Source organism: Aplidium turbinatum, chromosome 4 (assembly GCF_918807975.1).
Source record: "Aplidium turbinatum chromosome 4, kaAplTurb1.1, whole genome shotgun sequence".
NCBI classification, from domain to species: Eukaryota; Metazoa; Chordata; class Ascidiacea; order Aplousobranchia; family Polyclinidae; genus Aplidium; species Aplidium turbinatum.
The window spans coordinates 39,277,015-39,288,173 of NC_137475.1; the positions used below are offsets into that span (position 1 = coordinate 39,277,015).

Genomic DNA, 11,159 nt, shown 5'->3' on the forward strand with positions numbered 1-11,159 from the left:
CGAAAGGGCGCCACTTCGACACTGCTCATGAGCATGCAGCTGTGTCTTTGGCAGGACACTTAAAGGCATACCTGAAGGTGGACACGAAGATTGGCTTCCTTGCGTTCCCGTCCACTTAATCTAAATCTTCAACTACCGGGTGTAAGCCCGGATACGACAAACAAAAGCACAACTAACCTTAGAATGTGGCTTATATTTACAATAGCCTATTAGCTTTACTATTGCGCATTAAAAAGCTGTTGGCCTGCAATTATAGCGTACTGTATTAAAATAAACTGCCGATTCTACCTGATTTTATTAGGTTGTGAAATCTGAATGGATTATTTTCTAAAGCTCTCTTGCTTGTAGGCTATTGTTCTCGCTGTGACTAATGGTCAAAAATAAAAACAAACTGGAACTGGAAATGTGTTACAATTTGCAATAAAAGGCAAAGATGGTTAGAGTTGTATAGCCTATAGTTGAACCTATAGTTATATTTGAAAAATACTTTTACTTTCGCTATATAAAATCTATGCTTGACAACTCAAATCTTGTGGTGTGCGCAAGCAACGTGGTTCATAGACAACTGTCAAGGCATTCAACAACATGTAGGCTAGTGGTTGGAGCCAGTTACGAACAACAATGCTTCTACAACAACCAACGAGGAGTTCACTCTATTAATTTTGTTGACCGGACTTTCTTCTGCAGTTCAAAGCTTTAACACTCTACAAACAAGAATTCAACTTTTTCAGAAACTCTTTGATTGATTCGCTAGATGTTGCCAAATCCACAATGTAGGCCTACTGTGCAAAAGATTTGAAACAGCACCATTTTAGACAACGGCGACCCGACGGCAAGGAATAACAAAGGCATTCACTCAAAGGAAGGAAATCGGAACACAAGGACTCATTAATCTGAACATTCAACAGTTCTTATGTAAATTGATGCAGGCTATTGTGTGTGTGATCTACCCTGGCTTAAATTATATTCTACAAATTAATATTGTGTGGTAACTTATTATTAGGCAGTGCACTCTAGAAGATATACGGTTAGAACATCGCCCCTTCTAAGCTAGGAGTCGCATATTAGTAGTGCTTAGAAAATCCTATCCGACCATAAGTAGGCTACCCCATACCGCCAAACACCCCCTAACTTTTTGCAGCACCTTTGCGTGAAGTCGAGTTGGAAACCACATATTGCAGCAACAAGGAGCCCGTAGCTCAAACCCCCTGTGACAACGTTTTTGTTGATGATGAATTCAATCGAGTCTTCTGCAGCGCGAGGAAACTATGTATTTAGCCTACCCTTTCAACCAACACCGGCATCCGTGAAATTCGTATGAAAATTTAAAGTAGGCCTAATTACTTCTCCAGCCTACCCAACAAACTAAGCGACATGCGAACAAACCATTCCTTCATGAATACAAAATACGTTCAACCATGGCCACCTGGAGATGCGGCCTGGTTGGTCACATTTTGATTACAGCTACTGCTAGTGTTTGACTGACATTTTTTGAGATTTTTTTTACTTTTTGCTGTCTCCTAATGATATAAAAGCTTTTTTGTTGTCTTGCGGAAGCAGTAGCAAATGAGAAAAAGTAAGTTGAAAAACGCTGAGTCAGACTGTTATTGAAAAATTAATAGTCTGACTAAAATCTTCGAAATCAAATTTTCTTTGGTTTGCAACATCTGAGGATGTTAAAACCTATTGTGTCATCTGGAGAAAACAGTAAAGAAAGCGTAAAAATATAAATTTTAGAAAGATGTATTTAAACATTCGCCCAAAGTTAGCAAAATCTGGAAATTTCTGCAAAATGTGACAAATCAGGCCGTAGCCTATCTTTAGGTAGCCATGGTTCAACCAACAAACCTCACTTAGGCTACTATCTGCAAGTAGGCTACGGTACTTTGTTTTTTTTGTTTTGTTTTATTATCTTTATCCTGCATTGCGGGAAAGCGGACTTGAGCGCTATGCATCGGTGTACGCCTTCCGACGTACACCTGACCCACGCTGCAGCCGACTGCAATGTCTTGTTTCCGGTTGTCTACTCTACTTATGACTGAAATTTGGTACTACCCATTACTCGAAATCGATCACTGAGTAGAGGCAATTATCGTAAAGTTTCTTGCCCAGAGAAACAACAGCAAGTGTGGGTGGCTGGAGTCGAACATGCAGGCTCTCGACTGCGAGCCCAACGCGCTAACCACTCGGCCACTGCTGCCTTATAACAAAATACAGTATAAACAATAAACATCCTGTGCTCTGTTAATACACATGTTTCCTTTGTTGCTAATTTATTAAAGTGAAAATATTATAGCCTATTTCATGGTTTTCACGAATGGATAGAGAAGTTATAGTGACCTTACACAACGTAGGCTTACCATTGGCACAGTGACAAACGTGGATAGCACAAAATATGGAACAACCAACAAAGAAACGTAGGCTAATTTAGCGATTCAACGTCTGACAATGGTAAACCAACGTTAGCTTATGCGTTGTCATATAACAAAAAAACAAAAAAGTTGAGGCGGGAAAACAAAGAAATAGCTTTCAAATATGATGCCGGTAGATTGCAACCCAGACAGCAAAATTCATCTTTTTTACACTGAAACATGTTTTATTTTAAACATTTGTACAAAGATGCTATATTTTCTAATTTTATCAACAAAAGGATGGGGCAAAGGTTAGGATGCATCAATCACTTTAGTTGGCAAATGCACTCTTCTGTTGGCATAGACTTCACATCTATCACAAAACCACAAAATTATATATACACATCAAAAAAAGATTATAAAAATAAGCTATCGGAATAAATGCTAATAACAAAAATTAAAAAAAATGGATGAAAAAACAGTGATAGAGGAAAACATCAACACAGAGATGACGTCATTGTGGAGTCGAAGCTCTTGTGCTTCCAGAGTTATGATGCGAAGAAGTGGCAACTAATTCTGGATGGCGGTTCTGCAAAGCTGCTTTTATCATAGTTGGTTGGATAGGCCACTTTGGCCGGGTTACGGTGAGGTCGGGTCTCGAACCATCGACTATCTGAAGGCTTGCATCCATGGGGTGGATTGGCTTCCTTTCTCCAGTGACGCAGAGCAGTTTGATCTCAAGAGGACCAAGGTGAAGGAAGTCCTATAATCGTGCAACGTTAGAGATATATGTGTCCAACAATCAACTGTGAATAGTAGCTGCAATAGCGGTGTTACGGCCGCAATATGCTTACTGCTCGGCCTAGAGTTCAACTGTTTATACGTAAGACTCTTTCTACTTAGATTTTATATAGCGAGTTTAATCTAAATTACTAAGTAAAGCAAAAGAACTGGCCTCTATTGCTCATAAACTCAAAAGCAATGTCTTTAAAAAACGTACAAAAAACAGGAAGTTGTTTTTTCGCAAAAAGAAAACAATTTATGAAGCAAACGTTGTAATTTATTTAACTAAAAACTAACTACACTTTTATCAGAAGAGTTTTCTAACGAAGACACAAAAAATGTCCTCCACATACCGCATCTTCGTGGATGTTGATGTATTCATCCTGGTGGGCAATCATATCCGCTTCTACATCTCCTTCTAGCTCTCTTCCATCGCTGGATTCAACATCGGATCCTTCCTCATCAACTTTCATGATGGAAAAGACTTTGTCTTCTACAGCTTTCTGCATTGAGCTGCGCGGTCGATCTTCTATCGCTAAAAATTATATTACAAGCATTTTTTCAAACAACTTTTGCTGTTAATGATGACTTCTCGTTTGCGCAAAGTAAATTGATTGTGCTATGAGCTCTTGAGGTTCAATGATTGAACAAAAATTTTCCAGCGACTTAATCACATTAGAAACAGAACTTACAGTCTATTTAAACTTAGCTATTTGGTTACACCTTTCCAAATCGCCTTTTTCGTTTCATGTTTTGTTGTTTGTCCATGCAGCTGCCATGAATTAGTCGGGTCTGCCCTAAAATATACTGCGCACAGTTGCTTGCTCGGGGTGCTAAATTGTGCTCGATTGCCCGCGCAAATAAATCAGCCACGAACCCAACATTTGCTTGTGGATCAGAAATTAACTGCTTAACGTAGACCTAATACTGTAGCATATCCTATGAAACAAAAGATTTTAAAATCAATGCGAATAAGAGAGCAAACGATACCCATGACAGGCGTGGATGATACAGAAGGGCTGTCATAACCTTTCTTGTACACCGACATTTCCTTCAAATCCATCTCATGCATTGTGGATTCATTCAGAACATCTTCTTCTGTGAATTGAGTCAAGTAGAAGTTTCTGAATAAAGACATAGTTTAATGTTTTCGATATTTGACGCAATGAAAGTTAGGTACTTAGTACACGGTTATCCGTCTTTTGTTCCTCTTTGCTGTCTGGATCTTCTTCGGCCGTGCGCGTGGATTACGCCCTTCCAGCGACTGAACTAAGTGAAAAATCCACAACAACAATTGGTAATATTTAATAAAACTACCATTCAACGTTTTATAGGCAGAGAAAACTTTTTTCTCTCTACATTGAGAAATTCCAAGTATGACTACTTAGATTGCTGGAAGATGGAGACTTCCGTTTCTTCGACTGTGGTAATGTTTCTTCGACTGTAATTATTACATTACCAATTGTAATAATTACAATTGGTAATGATGGCAAACGTGAATGGTGCAATAATTAGGTCGTAACCTCGAAATCTTCAGATCCTCTTGCCGGCAATCAAGCAAACCACTGATAACCTCCAAATTTTCTCGCTCTAGCGATTCCAAAGCCACCAATAATGCTTTTATTTCAGCTCTGCAGAAATAAAAATAAAACAAAAGTATAGAAAATCTGCTAGTAAAAACATGCTTTAGGCTTGACTCAAACATACTCTATATTTAACCGTTACGAAGATGTAGTTTCTCAGGCACACTACAACAATCGGAAACTAATCTTTTCACTTTAGAGGGTACCCTTGTATTTGTAATTCAAAGCCTCTTCTAGCATGAAAAACTGTTTGGATTTCATTTCAAAAGAAATTTATATGACTTAGCGCAAGATGGTGCAAATAAAAAAAGTTAATCCGCGCATTAAGCTCCTTAATCGTCTAATTTGCTTCATTTGTGGATGGTTTGCTATTGGTACATGCAGCAAGCTCTAAGCAAACATTGTAACCTGTGAACTTCAGCTTCCTTTTTCAGCCATTCGTTTTCGTGAACCTCCTGCACACTTGCTGGGTCAAGACGCTCCATGGCTTTCTCGGAGGCAAGATGCTTCTGTTCAGCCATGCAGTCATCCATCCGCGCCTTCACTTCAAACTTCGCGGCATCCAGCTGTCGTTTGAGGTGAGCTAAAACCGTGTATAATAATTGTAAGTATCCAGTGACTATCCACTGTAAACTACTTGTACAAGTCATGATTGAACATTCATGCAAAAAGTTTGATCATTAAAAGAAAACAGCGCGAAATAACCTAAAAAATTGGTTGAGGATCGCTCATTAGACTTTTGTTGCAGTTTTTTTTTTTTTTTTTTTATAACCAACTGTGTTTGTTGGTTGGGTCAAAGAGAAGGGCAACTCTTATTCGTCCAAATGCACTATTATATAGAAACCTCTAAATCAGATCCTACATATGTAGCCTACATATAGCCATTCTTAAAGCATGTAATACTGCATAACCATTTGTACGTACAACACATGTCATCAAAGTTGTTCTGCATGTCTTCCAGTTCAGTCTCTAGCAGATGAATCTGAAATAAACGATAAACCTTGGGCAACACTGGAAACATTAGAAAAGATTTTCAAGGTCTAGATCTAGGAAAAAGGCATTCTGGGTACAGCAAGTGCGGCTAATCAGCGGTATATTCAGCATAGACAATGGATATTCTTCACTGATATAATGTTTTATTTTCAACAATAATGATGTACATTAATCAAAAAATAAAGAACTCAAAATGTAGATACTCACTCATGTTCAGCAAACAAACGTTTCGGAAACTATATAGTCTTCATATTCAGTGCTATAACTGTTGTACATTCAATAAAACTAACCTGCATCTTGTGTTCTTGTGCCCCCTTATCACGATAAGTTGTCCAAAAATCAACCTGGCTCTTTGCCTTCGCGTATTTATTGTCTTTTTCTTCTATTATCAATCCAAGGTCTGCAAAAAGAAACACTTCGTTATTTTCTAGGTACAGTTCAAAATTTTAGAGTGAAAACCTTCATACTGTAAGAGTGTAGCCTAAGTGCAAAGTGGCCACCATACTTAAGAAAACATTCAAATACGATTCAGAAACGTAGCGAACACATATGGAAATATTTAACGCCAATTGGGAAAATCGAGGAGTGTATGAGTACTGTCGTGACATATAAAAATAATATGTAATAAACTTTAAGATGTTAAACTTGATCACGTTACTCGGCTTCGTATGCCTATTGTTCAACAAAACAAACTCTCTACCGAAGCTCTATATAAAAATAAATGCACAAACAGAATTCGTAAAAGTTAGGCAGTTCGGTTGAATTTCAAGCTGCACCAACATTGGTATTACTGCAAGCTCCGGTGCTTTTACATAGTTTTGTTGAATACAAAAAAACACTACTTCGTATGTTAAGGATGGAAAGGGATTGAAGACAGTCTCCCATAATGAGCTTTCTAACACCGTATAAGGACATATATACAAAACTTGTAAAGAGTACAAGTTTCCGTTTGATTACGTTTCTTATATTGAAATAACTCCGTTCGTATTGAACCAACGCGATTGTTTCCCAGACGAGCATATATTTGTAATTTGTAGGTCGCTGCAGCAGATAGAGTGTTTTAACCGTTAAACACTTTAACATAGGACAATTTTCCCTATAAACCAGCTGACTGCAGTCCTTGCGACCTTTTTAGCAATCAGCCACAAAGTTGATTCTTGCTTTGAACTTTGTTTGTTAATTGAAGAAAAATGAGTAATAGCAGGGGTGAGAATCGAACCCTCATCATCGAAATGACTACTTTTCTAACCCTAACTCTCAAATCGCTGCGCCACGCTGCCGACGGCGAAACATTAACTTAGTTTACTTTTTATCAGAAATGTTTCGAGAAGAACGCTCACTTCATCACGTGCATGTAACACTCCATCTGCTGCAACGACCTACGTATTATAAAAACGCTGGCCAGACGGTTGTTCGAGAAGTCGAGAATTTCAAAAAAAGTCAGAGTTTGCAGATGGAAGAGGAAATGGAAGAAATTTTTGAGATGAAATGAAATAAAATCTAGGAATGAAAGATGAATAAAACGCCCTCCATCCTATGCCCTGTGCACAAATATTTTAAGAAAAATGATTTCAACACTAACCATCAAGTTGTTTCTCTTCATCCCGAGCTAAGTTCCACTTTTCTTTTAAGGCCTGTTCAACATGCTCGCTGTTGTAAACTTCATGTTGGGCCAACTCTTGTTCTTGGTCCTTGGCTTGCCTCAGTAGAGTTTTGATGTGGATCAGCTGCTCATCCTTTAACCTTTCATTCTGAAAAAAGATAATTAAAGTTGAAATTGGAAAGAACAGAAATACAGAGAAACAATGGTATTTCTGTGTAGAATCTCTACACGCAAACTTCCTCACAATTACTTATTAATACTAATAGCCCAGTGACACACAAGTGAATTAAGCTGATGTCTAAATTAACCTTACCAACATAAATTTTTATTTGAATAAGGACCTTCTGATGATCTTTCTTTTAGGGTGAAACAGAGTGTGGAGGTTTCAGAAAGTAATAACTATATATATATAATTTGATGTACTTTGCTCTGTTCGGCATTTTTGCTTGGCATTGAGCACTTTTCATAGTATTAATAAAGATATTTTTACATTTTATTTGAACATGGGTATTTGAGCTTTAATAGGCCAAAGTTTTATGTTGACATACAGTCATACACAAATGAAAAACATTTGATCTCACATGTGGCAAACACGGTTCTACTGTGTCCTACAGTAGGTGTATGATGAGCTAAAAACGGCTCAAAATGTATAAGAAGTTTGAATATACAAGTTTACCCTCTTTCTGCATCTTCTGTTTTTCTCTGTCAGGCCCTCAATTTCATACCGAAGTTCTCCCACAGTTTTCTCCTTGACTTGGATTCTAAAAATATTTCAAAATTAATTTTCTTGCAAAATATATTATAAAAATGATAGAAAAAAGTGCTTTAAAAGGAAAAATAAATTATGTTGAGATGTCTTAAGATCGGTATCATTCAGTATTACATCTTCACGAAATACACCAAATTAGTTAAAATTATATAAGCATTGAAACAAACAGCCGTAGATTGCTTGCAAAACATAAAACATTTTTTCGCTTTCTTCTAGGAAACACAACTACAGAACAATTTTTGACGCTTGATGCAAAGCATTAACTAAAAGTGTCAGTAAAAACACATCAAATAATTAAAATTATATCGTTTTTTATTTTATTGTTTAATGTTTATATTATATCCACTGCTGCAAAACTTATAATTATTCTTACTGAAACGCCAGCATTGCTTCCTTCAATGTCATTTCATCTTCCCCTTTACCACCTTTCTTTTTTCCCTTTCCACCTTTTCCTTTCTTTTTTCCACCTTTCTTAGCCATTTTGTTACATACCACCTAGAATCTTGTAAAAGGTTTGGCATTAAAAGATTAAAAATAACCACACTTATCGGAGGTAAGTCCAACTCCAAACAACATCAATAATTAAATCATAACATGGTCAAAACATCCATGAAAATATTGTGTGTTTGTCAAGCATTAAAATAAAGAAATGCAGCACAAAAAGTACCCAGCTTGTTCAATACTTATTTGTGATCAATAGGAAATATGACAAGTCCAGGAAAAAGTGTTACAACTGTATCAAATCGTTTTTTAGTCTTATCTAAGTTTTAGGCATGCATCTTAATCTTAGTGTTTAGTTACTTCCATCTTTCTTAAACCTCTGCTATGCGTTGTTTTTGCTGTAGTAGTTAGAAAAACAAAAAATGAAAACAGTGAAAGGAGATACAGTGACAGCATTTGCTCAAGAGAAAAACAAAAGCATCATCGTCATTGGTTTAAAAATATAATGATTGTGTTTTAGCAAGAACATCTTAACTATGATCAGTCACTTCAGACGTTCTACAAATGGCAACACATTACAAAGTGGATGAAAAGCTACAGTATATATATACCTATATCGTATAACTTGAACAATGACCTCCACTTTTAATGCACCCTTAAATTGATAAGCATGCATATAATGTGGTTTAAACATCAAGACAAATACAATTACCGTATATTTTTAGCTATTCCAAACAATTACCATTAGTAAGATAATGAACAGAAATGCATGAACAAATCATTTAATTTTCAATTTAATTGGTTTCATTGATATCCCAGCCAGCAGAATTGGTACTTTAACAATGATTCACTGACATTTGATGACGTTGAATCAATGTAAAAATGACCAATTTTGTTAGCTCGATCAAGATCATTTCACTGTTTCCTTATTTATGTTTTTGTTGTAGTGTGTAACTGTGTATACATTCAGCAAGTTTGCATCATATCCAAGAAGGAATACTGAGATTTTGAAACACAGGCTTACATTCCAACACTTTATTAATCTTTTTCCAAATGTTTTTTATGAATATGAGCACCAAACATATAAACATTACCATCCTCATCAGTCTCTACTTCATTAATCATATCAAGTCTTTTTAACTCTACGTGGCGTGGCAAGAATATTGGTGATGAAATTGCTGATGATGTTGATACACATGCGTTTGATTTTAAGACTCCATCCTTACCAGAGGTCAAATCTTGTTCATTTGTTTCTTGACCTAGATGTAACTGACTTGTTTTCAAAGTGTGCAAAACCTTTTCATAAAAGTACCCACTTTTTTGTGTGAATTTAGGTTTTTTAGATACTTTCTTTTCGATCGGTTTAGCAGCCATACCTTCCTTTTTTGAAGACATTTCTATTTTGTTGCAGGATGCACTTGGCAATCCAACCGCATCATAAACGTTCTGTTGGCTTGGATACAAGAAAGGTCGAACATTCATAGACAAGGGTGGAGGTAGCATAACCGGCATGCCCAAAATATTGCAAGGGGTATGATAACTGCAAATTAATGAATGAGGTTGTTCAGAACAAGGAGTATTTAATCTAACATCACTGGGAGACACTGAAAGTTGAACAGATTTTTGCACGATTTCTACCTTAGCATTTTCTTGGTGCATTTGGCCTTTTGACGTTTCACCAGCTTTTAACTTGGGTTGGAATTTTGGAATTTTTTTATTGTTTTTTTTTACCTTCTGCTTGTCTTCTTTTACAAGATATTTAACACGAGATACAACAGAATGTCGACGATTGGTAATTTTTTCACGCGTGTCAGATAAAGTTTCCAGTTCAGGTGCATAACAAATGTGCAACATCCCACCAAAGAAGTATCGTTCATCAAGATTTTTTTTGGCAACTTTAGCAGGCTGAATATCCTTAAATACAATCAAAAACACTTGAGTAAATTCTTCAGATGGATAACCTGTTAATTCTTTACACTGAAGAATTGTCCCATAAACAACAAATAATTTAATCAGTTCTTTTTCTAATCCTGTTGATGGAATACCAGACACAATCAAGTATTTGGATTCTGCATTGACAGTGAAAACACGAACAGCAGTTTTTTTTTTCCCACGTCGATATTTTGGCCTTGTCTCACAATACTCTTGTTTCACATGATGAGCAGGTATTTCATTATTCATGATTATTTCTAGCATTAAAAAGCCAATAAGGCATATATACTCGTTTGATAAAGACCTGGCTCTGTAAACAAATATAAAGACAATGTTAAACCACAGTGGTCTCATTCTTTATAGTGGCAGCATATTTCAACAATAGTTCTATGGTATGTTTTTCAGAATTAATTGTTGATGTTTTAACTAATGTATTATACTAAAAATTAGACTGACAGACTTTAGACTGACAGACTTAAAAGTTGTTTACAAAAATCATACACTGATTAAAAGTCAGCATTCTTACAAAGTTGGTTTACCTGCAACACACCTACAAGAAAACAAGTTATTTTTCAACCGAATTGCTTTCTATAGGTTTAACTATTAAAATAAAAATTCTTAAAAAAAACAGAGAGTAATTATATCATAATCTAGCTCTAAATAGTAACCACGTCCAGTCGTCCATTTCATATGCTAAGGGTGTC

General features: G+C 36.2%; 2 protein-coding genes across 3 annotated transcripts; both read right to left on the reverse strand.

Moving 5' to 3' along the window:
• Positions 1 to 2,262: 2,262 nt before the first annotated feature.
• Positions 2,263 to 8,661, reverse strand: LOC145769372 (coiled-coil domain-containing protein 83-like). Its single transcript, XM_082580989.1, has 10 exons — positions 8,456 to 8,661; positions 7,990 to 8,074; positions 7,293 to 7,461; positions 6,001 to 6,110; positions 5,642 to 5,699; positions 5,126 to 5,300; positions 4,658 to 4,765; positions 4,125 to 4,258; positions 3,488 to 3,669; positions 2,263 to 3,114 (listed from the first exon to the last, which is right to left on the reverse strand). The coding sequence occupies exons 1-10, from the start codon at positions 8,560 to 8,562 to the stop codon at positions 2,866 to 2,868; spliced, it is 1,377 nt and encodes a 458-aa protein (XP_082437115.1). The 5' UTR covers positions 8,563 to 8,661; the 3' UTR covers positions 2,263 to 2,865.
• A 729-nt stretch (positions 8,662 to 9,390) lies between these two features.
• On the reverse strand, positions 9,391 to 10,719 carry LOC145769373 (RNA-binding protein 48-like). 2 transcript variants are annotated; one of them, XM_082580991.1, is made up of 2 exons: positions 10,162 to 10,719; positions 9,853 to 10,063 (listed from the first exon to the last, which is right to left on the reverse strand). In XM_082580991.1, the coding sequence occupies exons 1-2, from the start codon at positions 10,717 to 10,719 to the stop codon at positions 9,959 to 9,961; spliced, it is 663 nt and encodes a 220-aa protein (XP_082437117.1). In that variant the 3' UTR covers positions 9,853 to 9,958. The 2 variants fall into 2 exon arrangements, with proteins under 2 accessions (XP_082437116.1, XP_082437117.1); XM_082580990.1 differs by having other exon boundaries at positions 9,391 to 10,719.
• Between the last annotated feature and the right edge of the window lie 440 nt (positions 10,720 to 11,159).